General features: G+C 43.2%; 1 protein-coding gene across 1 annotated transcript; it reads right to left on the minus strand.

Annotated features, from left to right (window-relative positions):
- Positions 1-2: 2 nt before the first annotated feature.
- On the minus strand, positions 3-6,061 carry slc28a1 (solute carrier family 28 member 1). The gene is made up of 18 exons (XM_047034149.1): positions 6,014-6,061; positions 5,686-5,765; positions 5,531-5,601; positions 4,761-4,852; positions 4,356-4,545; positions 4,119-4,260; positions 3,735-3,848; positions 3,319-3,396; positions 3,109-3,189; positions 2,950-3,030; positions 2,663-2,788; positions 2,245-2,375; positions 1,994-2,162; positions 1,690-1,887; positions 1,467-1,548; positions 1,272-1,370; positions 1,035-1,140; positions 3-900 (listed from the first exon to the last, which is right to left on the minus strand). Exons 1-18 carry the CDS (start codon positions 6,015-6,017, stop codon positions 795-797), a joined length of 1,950 nt encoding a protein of 649 aa, XP_046890105.1. The 5' UTR covers positions 6,018-6,061; the 3' UTR covers positions 3-794.
- Positions 6,062-17,970: the final 11,909 nt, after the last annotated feature.

Genomic DNA, 17,970 nt, shown 5'->3' on the forward strand with positions numbered 1-17,970 from the left:
GATACTCTTCAGAGATTATTTAATCATGTTGTAATACCATACATTTCTGTGCAGATTTACTACAGCAAATGCAATTTATAAACGTGAATGTAGTATAGATATGTCACTCTACATGTACATTTTAGTAATTTCCAAAAGACGTCCTCTCATCCTCTTAATTAAGATTGAATATCATTCTAAATACTAAGTACAGTAAAGCATGATAAATTATTTTCTGTGATATCAAACAATTCCCTTTTCGTCCTTTTTTTTTAAAACTCAGTATTGTATCATTATTAATCACATTGTGGTTAAATGCGGAAGGTGAAAGCATACTATAAAATATTAAAGAGTATCTGTAGTAAAGCATTTCACACCGAGTATATTCCATATAGCCTGATGTGGAATTTTTTTAATGTTGGCCATTCAGCTCAAGTTATTTGCATGCAAACCCATAAATGATTTTTAATTACATCAAAATTTCAGCAATAATTAATTATCGAGCTTGCTACAATTTCTTTTTTACATTGCGAATTTTGTAACCAACAAGAGTCCTCCGACTAAAATAAAATATAATAAAAATATACATGTATACCGTATATATTTGCCAGTACACTTGGCATAGTTGCTTTAATCTATACATTGTTTACATTCACCTTTAGGTAAGATTAGGAAATTGTTTATTTTGACTGCATACATAAATATAAATATTCTGTATATTGTGTATATATACATACATAAACATACAGTATGTAGGTGCATATCTAAATCTATCAGAAATCAACATAAATTACTATTGTTCTACAAACAACAATCTACCTACAATTAGGTGCATCAAAGACACCACAACACTTTGTAAAATATAGAGTGGCATTCGCCACTGTGTTCCAAGAGCCCTCAAATGAGGTCCCATTGTTAGTGCTGCAAAAGATAACTGATATTAGCGAAGTCATACTAATTTGATCATATCTTCTGTAAAGATTTTTTGAAACATATTAATGGCCTGCTTCTGATATTTGCTGTTACGGTAGATCTATTTAACAATTGTGACTTACTTTGCAAAGAGATCTTCACAACAAGTGTTCAAGTTCAGAGTAGAGGTGTTGAACGCATAATTCCTGAAAACATCCAGACAGTCGAGAGGAGGTACAAAGAGGATCCCTGAAAGACAGCAGATGTCACAATATAGAAAACCAAATCAAACAAGAGACTTCTGAACTTTAGGAATATTGCTCAGTCTAAGATCCAACAGAGTTTACAATGTGGAACACGAGAGAGGCCTAAGTGCTTACCTGCAATGCAAGCGTTAACTAAAGATACACAGGTCCCCGTAAAAAGGGCTCTCAACACTAAAGAGGAAATGTCTCCTCTTCTGGAAGGGCAGATTGATGCTTTAACAGAAAATATTGTCTTTTGTCAGATTTTATTAACATAGGAAGTAAATTATCATGTCTTCAAGTCCCTGGAGCAAGCAGGGTCTTACTTACATAGGCCTCCAATCACAATCCCCAGGGAGCTGAAATTGGCAAATCCACAAAGAGCATAGGTGCAGATGATTTCTGATCTCACCTTAAAGATGCAAAGAGAAGAAAATGACAGCGCAAAATGAGATTTGTGACAAAGACATTAGTTACCATAGTAAGTGCAGGTGTGAACCCTAGAAGCGGAGCAAAATTTGATGCAAGTAGACAGAGACGGAAATACACTTACAGAGATCCACATCCTCTCTGAATTAATGATTTCTTCAAGTCCATCAAGTCGGTTTTTCTTAAGATCAGCTAGCTTCTCGTAGGCCAGAAACTCGTTGAGGAAAAGCTTTGTACCAATAAGTTCCGCTACTTTAGTAGTCTCATCAAACGGTATTCCCATCATGAAGGCCACAGGCATGAACACATAGGAGCATATTTCCTGAAGGCGAGAATGTGTAATATATACAATGGAAAGAAAACACGTGTACTGTAAATGAAGTCAATTTGGATGAATATGCATCAAGAAACAACATGAATTCACATACCTCAAATGTAAGAGTAGGATATCCCACCATGCCACCCAGCCAACCCAGAGCAGAGTTAATAAAAGCAAGGATAGCCAGGAATGCTATTAAGTTGACAGCAATGTTGGCAACAAGGCCTATTGATGCTGATGCCCCACTGCTAGCAGCCTCCAAAACGTTCTGTTCACCACTAGAGATAAAAGTAGATCCGATGAAAAATTTCTGTGAGTAGTTTTCAAAGAAATGCCACTGTACAAAAGATGAACACTTACCCACTATCCACTTTGATACTTTTCTTTGATCGGAACTTGGACTCTTCTGTCTCTGGGTAAGAAAGCTTGGAGAAAGCCAAAGCACATGGGGCAGCCATCACTGAGGCAGATATCAGAGAGGAGGCATCAATCTGTTTTGTAAAGAGAAATGGTATTATGTAATTCTATGGAAAACGAATAATCACATTCCAAACCTACTGTAACACAGTCTGCTACTATGGATATTACTACATTTCTATCAGACAGCTGGGACTCTCTCACTACACCAGTTACAGACACCCTGCTCTGCCAAGATGTACAAAAACTACCCTCGTGGTTGGAGTCCTCAGCAACATTATCTATTGGTAATATTATATTCTGTGATATTGTATTCTATGAAAACATGAACCATAATAGCACAACAAAGCAGTGGTCGTACTCCAAATAAGATAAAGGCGCCCATCACACTTCCTGCAATAGTGGCAAAACCACCAGTCATGACAGCATGGATCTCAGACTGGGTCATGTCCTTCAGGTAGGGGCGAATAAGCAGTGGCGCTTCTGTCTGATGGAGAAAGAAATAATGAGGATTGTCTAGAAAATCTGAACAAATTGAAAAACATCAGAATAATTCTTATCCATGTGTATCTACAGTATCCAATGTTATGACGATGATCATCATTCAGACCAAAGGCAGACATATTGAGTCTGCATGGTCCAAAGTACCTGTCCAACAAATATGTTGCCTGCAACACTCAAAGTCTCAGTGGGTGAGGTTCCCATCGTTATCTGCATGGCCCATGAGATCTGTATGTACGTAAACACAGTTAAGACGCGCCCAAACCTTACTTAGCAGTTTGAATTTGTTGTTTAATGGACTTTTACCTTAATAATGATCCACTGCATTATTCCCAAAAAGTAAAGGACTGACATCACACTGCTAAAGAACACTATGATGGGCAAAGCCTAGAAATATTTGGATATCACATGCAGTGGGTTATTAAAATGTGTTCTTATCAGGCAAGTATTTATGATGAACTGGTGTTTACGTATGGTACAGTATGTTAACGGCATATAGATAAATTGTTCACTCACTTGAAATGCAAAGATGCTCAGTATCAGATCATCTCCAAACACAAACTCAGATCCAGTTATTGTGTAGTTCAGGAATATCTGAAAGGGAAACCCATAAGAAGAGCAAACTATTTTAGAAAGGTCTCAACCATGTAATGCATGCCCATAAAATAACCTTGTGGAACTGTAAGCATGTTATTTAGGTAATTGTATGCAAAGATCACCAAAAGCATATTTACATATCTTGACATCTATATGTTAAGGTTGTAGGTCTTAAGGCTTATCACAGAATGTCTGTGTTTGTGCATATTTGCCACTGATTTTATTGTTAAATGGACTACTACCCAGAGGTTGGACACCATAAAAAGGAAACTTATAAATAAACATAAGCCTTCAAATCAGTCATGGTATTACCATGATTAGTTGTCAATTTTTACCTGCACTTGTTTCCCCAGCCATTCAAAAGCTATGAAACCTGGTTCTGTCCTTATGACAAACAGCCCAATGCAGAATTGCAAACCAAGACCCCAAAAGACAGTTCTCCATGCCACCTAAAAATAAAAACAATACACATTGTTTAATACAATGGCAGGAAAAGCATATACCTGTAATACTTGAAAAAAACGAATGACTTAGTCATTCGTTACAATGCAATACCAAGTCATTGTAACATGAATCACTTCTTACAACCTAACGAGAACGATTCCACAAGCATAAAGGACATCCAAAGTCTGCTATAAACTGTAATAAATGACAGGTTACAACAAGATAACACGTGGCTACATAGCCTAGGAAACAATCTACTTTCTTTTTTTACTTACTGCTGTCCTATGTGCTGAAAATATATATATAACCAGAACGAACATGCAGACACCCCCGAATGAGATGAGCTGTTCTGGGCGTTGGCTCGTGTCCACTGCCAGCCAGGTCACCAGCAGGCCCACCACCACAAGAATAAACACCCTGGATTAACCAGAACAGATGGTGTTAACAGAGACACTGAAACCACCAATCAATGTTATTGCGTTATTCCTCAGCTACATTACTGTGTTGCTTACCATGTGATCCATCTCTGGTTGGCTTTGAAGCATCTCAAAGCAGGTTTCAAACACTTTACAATATTGTCTCCCTGGTAAGTTTTAAGTAAATCGTAGGTTTTCGAGACAACTGCCAAACTGGTGAGGATCACCAGAGCAATAGCCCTCTGAAAGTCTAGTACACAGGCAGTGATGAAAAAAGCCACATAACCTGGGTTGAGAGAAAAGAACACTTTAGTAATACATAAAGTGTTGAGTAGGCAATTAGATAGTATAAAAGGCTGATATGACAAGATCTGAAAAAGTGGGATATAAGTACTACTGTCTTTTACAAACATGAAAATATTTAATCTGTCCTTGATGTATGCATTTGGATAGCTGATTGATTTGATGATTTTTCCAGTCTCACTATAAACATTACTTTACCTGCTCCGAGAATGCCCAGAACAATGTACTTGATGGTTTTTGAGTGAGCTGTAAAGTAATCCTCTGCAGCATTAATCGGCTTGGAAATCTTGCTAAAGTACAAATGAAGGAGGTTATTTCTCCGATCCCACTACACGCCAGTCCAGTTCTAACAGCTAGTCCTTTCATTACTAAACAAAGGCACCTTAATTTGAATAATTGTTCTAAATATATAGCCTGTACACAACGATTTCATTAAATGTGACATGACAGAAGGGGCAGATTATATTTGGAAGTTGCTCCAGAACTCTGAACTGGTAATGGAACTGTTACCAAACCTGAATCCAATCTGCAAGTTCGATCTGGTTATATTTATATTTTCAGCACATAGGACAGCAGTAAGTACAAAAAGAAAGTAGATTGTTTCCTAGGCTATGTAGCCACGTGTTAACTTGTTGTAACCTGTCATTTATTACAGTTTATTGCAGACTTTGGATATCCTCTATGCTTGTGGAATCTAAATTCCAGTAAACAAATCCGTACATATTTGAACCATATGGAATATTGCATTCATATTAAATGCTTACTGCATAAAACAGATTATATAGAAATCATTAAAAAAATGTGTGGAAGAATTATGAAACTCACATTTTAAATATAGTTTTCTGCAATAATGTGATGATAGATTATGTCCTACCCTACGTTAGAAATATACTTTGATGAATAAGTGAGCATGATAAATCACACATAGTAATCCCATAGACACAGTCTTAAATCCTTAATGATTGTACCTCAAGAATGATCCCAATCCTTTTCCAGACTCCTCCTCATTGATAGTGCTAGCAATTGAAAGGTTGTCTTCCTAAAAGAAACAATAAAGTTTTCATATTCACAGCATCTGCTGTAATGCACTGCACAGAAAGCAGGAATGATTCTTGACACATACCTGTTTTTCAAAACCAAGGTTCTCAACCCCATTTCCATTGGTAGGAAAGAAAACATTTAGCTGTGTACCACTGGGATCCGCTGAAAATGAAGTCAAAGTTCCCTTATTTGTTGATAAATAAATAAAAGTATTCACTATTTCAGCTACAACACAGGGAGCAAAACCGGTATTTCTTCCCATGCCATTTCTCACTATCTACAAAAGTAAATATTCCCACACTATCTTCCTGGTTAACTTGTAAAGAATGTAGCAAAACAAAACACCTGAAACACTTGGAAAGAGTTTTAAATAAAAGATCAATTCAGGAAAAGGAGAGCTAAGGGCTTACTCATTGTGCGTCCTGTTTCTCTGAGGGACAGAAGTTTCTCTGTGTTGGACAAATACTGTGCATAGAAATATTATCTACCCTCCTTGGAAAACCTTATTATTAATTAACAGACAAGTTGAAGAGAAAGCTGTGATCAGTCAGGTACTATCCCGTAGGTAACAGGTAAGAGGAGGCACACATGACGTCAGAATTGATTTATTGAATTGCTATCTACATGGAATAACATAGGAGGCTACCTGAAAACCAAAACTATTTGGAAATTAGATACATGTTCCAAAGGTTTATTCAGCAAAACAGAATATAGCTGACATAGTGATTTTGCTAAACAAATATGAGGCAAACTAGATTTTTTTTTACATGAGCACACTTTGTCATAGAGGGTTACTGTATGTGCACAAGGGAAATTAACGAACATACAGTAGATTAATCCAACACAACCAGTCAAAGGTTAAACCACTCCACCACTGTTACATCATAAGTAACAGAAAACAATCACCCTCGGTTCACTATCAACTTCTGCCGATATTACAGTAATAAGCAATCAAAAAAGCACATAAAAAAGCAATAAAAATAGTGTTACTGCATTTACAGCAGATAAAAGTTGATTATATTCACTACAGACGTGAGTGGACATGATATAATAAAATAAAAAATAATTAAAATAAACTTAAGAGCCTCAAAGCTCCAGGAAATACAAAAAATACAAATTCCTGGGTGCCATAAAAATCAAAAGTACTATCGTTTGGTTGGTCAAAAATCAATCGTTTTCCGGCTAGGGCCAGTTCGTTGGAGTGGTTGGAAGCAACGAGTTCGCGTACAACCGAGAAACATTGTTCTCTCTTTTGCAAAGAAATGGAAAGGAAAAGAAAAGGAGAAAAAGAGTGGCGCGGATAAGCAAGAGACAAAAAACTACGGGCACTCCTGCAAAATGTAAAAACATTGAACAAATGTTCAGACCGGCAAAAGCAGCGGCGTAACAAGGACTTGGTGGGCCCGAGTGCAGATCTCACCAACGGGCCCCTTACCGACCTATCGTCAGGCGAAGTTATTGAGTTTTCAGTTTAGCGATGCGCAAGGAAATTTAGGCTACTCATGATGTACAATTAAGGGTAACGACTGCTCCTTCTATGTGAAGATAGATTACGGTTTTCAAAAGTGAACGGCTCTGACTCGCGAGTCTCTGGCTCTAGATTATGCTTGCTACAACACGGAATGAGTATAATGGAACAGTCAGTCATGAGCCGACGTATCTGCGACATTTGAAATAGAGCACAGAGATGAGAAGAAAATCTGATCATTTACCAAGGCTTATCCGACGTTATGAATGACGTTTCGATCTGTCATGTGTGCTATCTGGGTACTAGTAAAAAAAAAACTGTCACTTCGATGGTGAATATTTGATTTTATGTTCGTTAAATATGCTAGTTTACATTTAGTCTATCTAGCTTCAGCTATTTTCCGACTACATCCTGCACATAGTTTACTATATCTAACCTGGCCGCTGCCTGGTAGCCTAGGCCTATATGTGCATTTTTATGACGTTTAATAGCCATGTCAACTGCATACACCAGACAGTAAACGTTATGTAATTATTAGCCTACCCTGGTGGCTGAGTTTCACACTCATTGCTGTTGCCGAGCTGGGGGTCAGACGTAGCGTCCTCTTCAACACGCTTCGCCACAATCCAAATGAGGATAGTTTTGACAGCTTTGCCCCACTTACAAATTGCTCTTTTCGTTCCTGCCGCTTTCTGGAGCCACTTTTATGTTAAAGGGCATGGCATGGGGTAGCCTAATTCGCTTCAAAACGCTAATGCAACACAACTGTAGTATCCCAACAACAACTGTCTGTGGTATTCCAACAACTGGATGGGAACAATCGTGTGTGGGTGGGCGGGAATCTTTGACAACAATATTACCCAGACATCCTTGCTATTTTTCGAGGGCAATATTACTTAATAAAAACGACATTTGTTTCATTCAGCAAAAGGCAAATGAGGAAAAATTAATTATTTGCTGTTGTTAACACTGACTGTTTTTAAAATGTTTATTGGGCAGGTGATAGCTCATAATTCTGAATAACTGACACCATAATTGAGAAATGTTTGCGAATTGATAACACTGGATCATATGGGATCTTCAACTTACGGTTTTACAGCGGTGCAAGGGGCCCGGTCAGATTGCCTCAAGGGGCCCGGTCAAGTTGTGTCACTTTAACGGTGAGATCGAGGACGGGCCCCCTTTCGCCACGGGCCCTAGTGCAGCTGCACTCCTTGCACTCCCTATAGTTACGCCACTGGGCAAAAGCCAAGCTAAGTGAGGGAGAGTCTGCAGCCATGATGCGGCAGTAGCAGAGTAGTCAGGTCCAAGCAGCTGCATTGTCGACATTTAGAAAATTCTAATATCCAAACCTTAATGTTTTCATTTTTCTAAAAACATTATACATTTGTTATTACTGTTATATATATATATTTTAAATGTAGGAAAATAAATGGCCAAGAGAAACAGGCACTCTTTTAAATATGCACAACATGTTTTTTTTTGGCTTTAAATATTAAATGTGCAAGCGTTATGTGGATCAAATGCAATTGTCTTATTTGTTCTGTTCTGTGTATTAAAGCAGCCACAGGTGACACAGGGCAAGAGATGGAGGCTGCTGTGGTGACAGGGTCCAATGGAGAGAGGTGCAGCACTGCAACTGTACACAATATGTTAACATGGAGATTCGTTTGTTGAGTTGATTTTCATTATTGACTATAGTTAACTGATTATTGTTCACCTGCAACATCAAAACGCAGATGCAGAAACAGAGATAAGTAAGGAAAAAGAAAGTAAGGGAGAATTGCCATATTCATTTTTAGATACTGTATAAGATCTAATTTTGTTAACAGTCTTCGATAGCACTGCATTATACTTTATTATTATATAGCCTATTTGTATTAAGTAACTGTACACGGGTCGCGGGCCGGTCTGCGTTTCAAAGTCCCGGGCTGTTTTTCGGTCCCAGTCCGACCCTCGGTCCAAGGACGGAGCCCTGTAGGACACCAGTGGAGAGCTGGCGAGGGCCTGACAGTTTGCCTCCCCAGGAGACCTGGTAGGATCTTCCCGACAGGTAGGATGAGATCCACTGGAGTGCACTGCCAGTGATGCCCATCTCAGAAAGTCTGGAGAGCAGGATCGGGTGGTTAACCGTATCAAACGCTGCAGAAATGTCCAGCAGAATGATGACGGATGAGCTGAAAGCCGCTCTGGCAGACTGGAGGGCAGTCTCTGTGGAGTGGCCAGTCTTGAAGCCTGATTGGTTGGGGTCAAGCAAGTTGTTTTGAGAGAGAATGTTTGACAGTTGGTTAGATACTAGTACATCATTGAAGTGGCACTAGCAAGCTAACTAGACCAATTAACCTACCTGAAAATGTCTGTGCCGTATATGATGTGTAGGTAGCAAGGATCGAGTCACGATTCAGAGTCTATCTAGCTTTAAAACTAGTTGGTGGCCAAGCCGCGAAGCCGCGAAGCCACATAGAGGGTTTCTACTTATTCTTATTATGAATAGATCATATTGGGGTCAGATGGCTGAGCGGTGAGAGAGTCGGCCTAGTAATCAGAAGGTTACCGGATCGATTCCCCGCCGTGCCAAATGAAGTTGTGTCCTTGGGCAAGGCACTTCACCCAACTTGCCTCGGGGGGAATTTCCCTGTACTTACTGTAAGTCGCTCTGGATAAGAGCGTCTGCTAAATACTAAATGTAAAATGTATTATTGGTGGCCAAGCGGCGAAGCCACCTAGAGGGTTTCTACTTATTATTATTACACATCTTCTTCTGCCATGGGAGTCTATGCCAGCCCCTAGAACCACATTGTCAGAAGTTATGAAGTTATATTGGCACACTTTGGGACCAGTCCCCTCATCAATTTCACCAAGTTTCATGTCTCCCATTCCAACCATCTAGCACCACCAATGGGTCACAGTTGAAGGTGTGTTTACACATGTTACTTTTGAACCATATGCCCCATTGTCCAAAATGAGGTATCGTTGGATTCCCTGGATCAAGACGAGTTCAACGCTCTCTATAACATCATACCCAGTTCTATAGATTCTCCGCCATTTTGAATGCAAAGGAAAAGCGTTTTTTGCTACTCCTCCTATAATTCTTGTCGAATCGTCGTCAAAATTACCACAGATGATCTTCAGACCAAGCCTCACAAAAATCATCTACTGGAGCTTTGATTTTCGCAACCGTTTGTTAGTTACAGCTTAAATTGATGTGGCTGAATAGCCGCCATTTTGAATATAACGTTTTTTTGCTACCTCTCCTATAAGGTTTGTCCAATCTTCACCAAATTTGGCACAGATCATCTTCAGACCAAGCCACACAAAGTACATCACATGTTTATCTAAACCTTTTGACTGGAACAGCCAAACAAAGTCGTCAACCAAGCCACCATAAAAGAAGTGAGGTAATATCTCAGCACCTTTTTACTGCATTGACACAAAATTTGGTATAGGGACTAGGGACCCTGTTCTAAAGAAGTCCAAAATAGGTCATGCCATTCCACCTCTAGGTGGCGCTGCAATCAGCAAAAATATGGCACCATTTATCTTCAGATCAGGCTTCACAAAAAGATTCACATGTTTTTTTGACTTTCTACACTTTTTGACTGGAACAGCCAATCAAAGTCATCAGCCAATCAAAGTCGTCAACCAAGCCACCATAAAAGAAGTGAGGTCATATCTCAGCACCTCTTTACTTCATTGACACCAAATTTGGTAAAGGGACTAGGGACCCTGTTTTAAAGAAGTCCAAAATAGGTCATGCCATTTCACCTCTAGGTGGCACTGCAATAGGCAAAAATTTGCACAAACCTTTCACATGGTTTTTGATTTTCAAAACTGTTTTTTCCGGTAAAGCTGATCAAAGTCGGCGATGAAGCCGCCAAAACAGGAAGTGACATCATATCTCAGGAAATATTTGCAGAATTGACATCAAACTTGGTACAGGTGTTCGGGACTGTGTTCCAAAGAGGTCCACAAAAGGTTGTGTCATCTAACCGCTAGGGGGCGATCCCGTGTCTGACACATGTTACTGTAAATAGTGATACCAGCTGTATTGATGTGGCCGCCATTCTGAATGAATGAATAAAACGTTTTTGGTGAATATAAAAAATTCACCTAATTTGGCACAGATTATCTTCAGACCACAATCACTGTGACATGTCAAAATAGAACTGAATTACAGCTGTTTAAACTTGGGCCAAATCTGACCACGCTTGCCACAGGAAAAACTGCTAATACTTTTACGCAGTAACTGAAATCTGTGATTTCCAGCACTGAGAATAGCTCACCAGGATAAATTGGTGTCCTGGAAACATCAACGTCAGAGGTTCGAATCCAGCCAAAGCTGACAAGCTTGTCATGTCTCTGATTCTCTGTTTAGCGAGACTGTTACCCACTGCAAAGGAAGCCAGGTACACCGCAGTCACTAGATGTCGAAAGTTTCTTCTGGGTCATCTGACCTGCTTGGCCACCACATTGCTGCTTGCAGCTATATTTTGGTGTAAGTTTGTATTTAAATAAGGCTAATAATTAAGAGTTGTCTTGAGTTTCATCAGCTAGCAAGCTGGGCATATTCAATCATCAGAATGACACTTAATGTACATTAAGACTTTTTCTTTGTTCTCTTTTTACAGTTTTTTACAATCACTTGGACACAAATTTCAGAACCTTGATGTCCTTTTTCAAAACTCTAGATACAAAACTCACAACTGATGATCAAAATGCACATTTTTCAAAACGCTAACAGTTTTCAATTGCTTGGATACAATACACATATAGCCTAGATCATTTGTTCATTGAACTATAATCATCTGTTCAAAATGACTAAAGTTAACATCAAAGTATCACCATTTCAAAATGCAAATTCACACATAACATCTGAAATGTCTGTCATTTTCTTACATTACAATGATCTAACTGTCAATTGATGCTACTGCTCAAAATGATAAGTAACTGTTGCATTACTCTTAATGCATAGTTTTTGTCACGGCCACAGCCGTGCCCCCCTATTGTTTTTGGTTTTTGCCCTGCCCTAGTGTTTCCCTGTCATTGTCGTCACCTGTCTCGTTCAGTTGTCGTTAGTTTCATTGTGTTCACCTGTGTCTTGTTTGTTTCTGTGTATTTAGGTTCCTGCTTTATGTCCAGTCTTTGTCTTAGCATTACCCTTTGTCCCTGCGTGTACCCTGTCTGTTTCCCGTTTTGAGAATTAAACCTGTGTTTCTCGCTATGCCTCGGTACTCCCCTGCATTTGGGTCCAACCCCACCTCACGCCGTGTCAGAATGCTAAGACCCAGATGGGACCCAGCAGAGAGTTCACCCAACCCTTTCCTAGGGACCCGCCTGGCCTTTGGTGGACCCCGAAGCCTGCAGCTCAAGGCCCACCCCAAGTCCTGGTTCCAGCCCCAGCCGGAACCCCGACTCCAGCCTCGGTCCTGCCCTGGGCCCCTGCCTCGATCCTGCCCTGTGCCCCTGCCTCATCCTGAGGTTGTGCCGCCCTGCGCCCGGACGAAGAAGGTTGCGCCGCCCAGCACCCAGACCACCAAGGCTGTTCCTGCCAGGGAGAGTCGGCCGCCTGCCGCCAGAACCCAGCCCCGTTCCTGCCCTGTACCCCTGCCCCGTTCCTGCCCTGTGCCCCAGCCTCGTTCCTTCCCTGTACCCCTGCCCCGTTCCTTCCCTGTGCCCCAGCCTCGTTCCTTTCCTGTGCCCCAGCCTCGTTCCTTTCCTGTGCCCCAGTCTCGTTCCTGCCCTGTAGCCCAGCCTCGTTCCTGTCCTGTAGCCCAGCCTCGTTCCTGCCCAGTACCCCAGCCTCGTTCCTGCCCAGTACCCCAGCCTCGTTCCTGCCCTGTGCCCCAGCCTCGTTCCTGTCCTGTAGCCCAGCCTCGTTCCTGCCCAGTAGCCCAGCGTCGTTCCTGCCCAGTACCCCAGCCTCGTTCCTGCCCAGTACCCCAGCCTCGTTCCTGCCCTGTACCCCAGCCTCGTTCCTGCCCGGTGCCCCAGCCTCGTTCCTACCCTGTACCCCAGCCTCGTTCCTGCCCGGTGCCCCAGCCTCGTTCCTGCCCTGTGCCCCAGCCTCGTTCCTGCCCTGTGCCCCAGCCTCGTTCCTGCCCTGTGCCCCAGCCTCGTTCCTGCCCTGAGCCCCAGCCTCGTTCCTGCCCTGAGCCCCTGCCTCGCCCCGAGGTTGTGCCGCCCAGTGCCAGGCCATCCGAGGACTCCTGGCCGCCTCCTCCTCCGCCCGAGGACTCCTGGCCGCCTCCTCCTCCGCCCGAGGACTCCTGGCCGCCTCCTCCTCCGCCCGAGGACTCCTGGCCGCCTCCTCCTCCGCCCGAGGACTCCTGGCCGCCTCCTCCTCCGCCCGAGGACTCCTGGTCGCCCCCTCGTCCGCGCTCCCATGCGCCCCGGTGCCCGCGCTCCCATGCGCCTCCTCGTCCGCGCTCCCAGGCGCCTCCTCGTCCGCGCTCCCAGGCGACTCCTCGTCCGCGCTTCCAGGCGCCCCCTCGTCCGCGCCCCCTCGTCCGCGCTCCCAGGCGCCCCCTCGTCCGCGCTCCCAGGCGCCTCCTCGTCCGCGCTCCCAGGCGCCTCCTCGTCCGCGCTCCCAGGCGACTCCTCGTCCGCGCTCCCAGGCGCCTCCTCGTCCAGCGCCCAGGCGCCTCCTCGTCCGCGCTCCCAGGTGCCCCCGTGCCCGTGCTCCGGCGTCCGGGCCGCCCCCCGGACCTGCCTCTACCCTCTGCCCTGCCTCCGGGTCGCCCCCCGGACCTGCCCCGACCCTCTGCCCTGCCTCCGGGCCGCCCCCCGGACCTGCCCCGACCCTCTGCCCTGCCTCCGGGTCGTCCCCCGGACCTGCCCTGACCCCCTGCCCTGCCTTGTGGGTCGTCGGGTGATGTCCCTTGAGAGGGGGGTACTGTCACGGCCACAGCCGTGCCCCCCTATTGTTTTTGGTTTTTGCCCTGCCCTAGTGTTTCCCTGTCATTGTCGTCACCTGTCTCGTTCAGTTGTCGTTAGTTTCATTGTGTTCACCTGTGTTTTGTTTGTTTCTGTGTATTTAGGTTCCTGCTTTGTGTCCAGTCTTTGTCTTAGCATTACCCTTTGTCCCTGCGTGTACCCTGTCTGTTTCCCGTTTTGAGAATTAAACCTGTGTTCCTCGCTATGCCTCGGTACTCCCCTGCATTTGGGTCCAACCCCACCTCACGTCGTGTCAGTTTTATGGAAACTGATAAACAATATTCCAAGTTTAGAACATGAAAGTTTCAGTATAACGAGATCCATTGACACCAATTACTGTACTATGAAAAATGAACGAATTGGACTAAACCATCATGTTTTAAGATTTGAAAACCACCAGCACCTGTGGGTAGGCAGGCCCTTGTAACTGCTTTGTCAATACTATTCGTTGCTGATGATTGATTTCACATTGCGGTATGAGTATTATGTAATATAAAATGAGTGTTTGTCTACAACAACATAATGATACGATAGCATGGAGCTGGCAGGTGGTCACAATAGAGGTCAAGGAGTGGTAGGAGGAAGACGAGGGAGACGTGGTGGTCCAAGGGTTGGAGGGAGACAACCACCCCTTCTGAGAGGTGGTCAGGGGCCTGGTCAGAGAGGTGGTCAGGGGCCTGGTCAAAGAGGGGGCCTTGGGCCTCGTCAGAGAGGCGGCCATGGGCCTCGTCAGAGAGGCGGCCATGGGCCTCGTCAGAGAGGTGACCTTGGGCCTCGTCAGAGAGGTGTGGGGGTACATGGTAAAGTCCACGTACCAAGACAGCGGCAGCAACAGCATGTTGTGAATCGAGGCATGACAATGACTGAGACAGCTACAATGATCCAACCAAACCTCAGAAGATCAACTGTGGCCTCAATCATCGGAACTTTCCACAATGAAAACCGGTAAGCTTTCAGCATGCATTCCAGGGCAATTGTCAAATGGTCATACTGCATGCCAATGTGTATCACAAAGTAGATGATGTGACTAAATGTCTTTTTACTGTATTGTAATTTTCCCTGAAGAATAGAGGCTAGGCCAAATGGGGGAGGCAGAGGCAGAATACTGACTGAGCAACAAGAGCAGGCTGTGGTCAATTTGATCCAGGCCAGAAATGATATTCGCCTTAGAGAAATACAGCAGCATATCTTGGACAATGACGACATGTTCAACAATGTGAAAGCCATAAGTTTACCGACTATTGCACGCATTCTGAAAAGGCACGAGGTGTCTCTTAAACAACTGTACTCTGTACCTTTCGAAAGGAATGCAGACAGAGTGAAGCAACTGAGGATTGAGTATGTTCAGGTATGTTCAGCTCAAGGTGCCTGTTGTGGAAACTTCCCCAGAAATTTTACATTGTAATCAGTAATTCTCTTTTTGAAATGTTTTTAGAGGTTTATGGAGCTGGATGCTGATGAAAACCATCACAAATTCATATTTTTGGATGAGGCAGACTTCAACATGGCCAAGACAAGGAGAAGAGGTCGAAATTTCATTGGCCAGCGGGAACTATCCAAGTACCTGGACAAAGTGAGGCCAACGTCACCATGTGTGCGGCGATATCAGAAGATGGTGTGGTAGGGCGCAGCCCTCGTATTGGGTCATATAATGCAGCGTTACTTGTAGGCTTCCTGGATGAGCTAAGTCAGGTCTGTAGAGCTGATGGCGTGACCTATGTTGTTGTGTGGGATAATGTCAGGTTCCACCATGCTCAATTGGTGCAAGCATGGTTTCAAGCCCATCCACAATTCACAGCCCTATACTTGCCCCCATACTCTCCCTTCCTCAACCCTATAGAGGAATTATTCTCCACATGGAGATGGAAGGTGTACGATAGGCACCCTCATGAACAAGTTACCCTTCTCCAGGCAATGGATGAAGCATGCAATGATATTACGGCAGACCAGTGCCAGGCCTGGATTCGCCATGCCCGGAGATTCTTTCAGAGAGTTCTGTCAAATGAAACCATCCACTGCGATGTGGAAGAAAACCTGTGGCCAAATCCACAAGACAGGGTTGATGGAAATGTAGGAGAGTAATAAATCCTTTGTTTTACTCTTTGTTGTTTTTGAGCCAGGTGGGGGATACTGTACGTACATGTTTTACGTACAGTAGCATAGTTTTCTTTTGTAGCTAATCATTTTTGCTCTGATAGAAAACTAAGAAATGTTACAACTAAAATGTTATAATTTGAATATATTTCCTCAATAAATGTCTGATTTTGCTCAATGATTCCACTGTCTGTAGTATTTTCTCTTAGTCCATTTATGGTGATGTAGTGTCTTATGAAACATGTATCACACATTTTGTAGTACAATATTTAATGATGTACAAACAACTACATGGTGAAACTATGGGTATATTGTGTGTGATCTAAGTGAATGTTCCTGTGGTATTTCATGATAAAAGCATTTTTTGAACTAATGATTCTGCATGCGCAGGGTGTCTTTAAAGATATGAACATACAATGCTATGCTTTGAACATGTGGCAGTGTGTGATACAACAAGTACTGACTGTTTCGAGTCTTGTATCTAGAGTTTTGAAAAAGGACATCAAGGTTCTGAAATTTGTGTCCAAGTGATTGTAAAAAACTGTAATGCTCTGCACATGTCTGGACTAAAGTTAGTAAGTATATGTATTTAAGTGGCCAATCAGGAAACAAATGAAACAGTTGAGAAAAGGATTAAAGGTGACTGGCATTTGACCACTTCTAATGGATAAGATGTGGACAAGCTGCTTTCTCTTACGAGGAAGATGCTGAAATCACACCCAACATTTACATTACATTTATTCATTTAGCAGATGCTTTTATCCAAAGCGACTTCCAAGAGAGAGCTTTACAAAGTGCATAGGTCACTGATAATGGCCGGTTTCCCAGATTCTTTAAAAAGCTCTTAACGCTAAGAGCTTCTTAAGAGCGTTCTGAGAACGCTCTAGAACGCTCTAGAACGCTCTTAGAACGCTTCTAAGAAGCTCTTAGTGGGGTTCAGCAAACCAAAGCACCGTTGTACACCCTGAACAAGTGCGTCTTGAGCCTTCTCTTGAAGGTGGAGAGACAGTCTGTGTCTCTGATGGAGGTGGGGAGTTGACTCCACCACTGGGGGGCCAGGCAGGAGAAGAGCTTGTGTTGGGACCACCAGGCGGTTGTCTGAAGAAGACCGTAGGTGGCGGGTGGGGGTGTAAGGCTGCAGGAGAGACTTGATGTAGTCGGTTGCAGTCCCATTCACTGCTCGGAAGGTTAGTACCAGGGTCTTGAATCTGATGCGGGCCGTGATGGGTAGCCAGTGGAGGGAGATGAGGAGCGGGGTAACGTGGGAGCGTCTGGGTAGATTGTAGACCAGGCGGGCCGCTGCGTTCTGAATCCTCTGAAGAGGGCGGGTTGCGCATGCTGGGAGACCGGCGAGCAGCGAGTTGCAGTAGTCCAACTTGGAGAGGACAAGTGCTTGGACAAGCAGCTGGGTGGAGTGCTTGTCCCAAGGTACATTATTTGGTTTAATACTTAAATAATTAAGATAATCATCCATCAAAGCTTATTTTAAAGACCCCTTATTGAATACATACTCTCCAATTTGTATTCCCATGTACGAATAGGCTATGTCTTCATTACCAGTCTCGTCTTTCCAGATGATTCTTGCACACATCACCCAGACGTTGATGACGAAGGTATCTCTGTCAAGGTTGTCACTCGGGTCATGGCTTGTTTACGGACTTTTATTGAACATGCTTTTTAGATTTTATTAAATGCATTTGTTTTTCCATTGAAAAACTAAGTACTTCCGTCCTTCCTTCCTCTAACCTTCCTTCAATGGCTTTTTGTTTATAAAGTGTGTAAATATAAAGAAGAGTATATAGAACACGTGTCTTTTTAACAGCCTCTTCAGAGCATCTGAGGAATCTGCTGCGGTTCTGGTTCATTGTTCCA

The sequence above is a fragment of the Hypomesus transpacificus genome, chromosome 14, assembly GCF_021917145.1.
Source record: "Hypomesus transpacificus isolate Combined female chromosome 14, fHypTra1, whole genome shotgun sequence".
Classification (NCBI taxonomy): Eukaryota; Metazoa; Chordata; class Actinopteri; order Osmeriformes; family Osmeridae; genus Hypomesus; species Hypomesus transpacificus.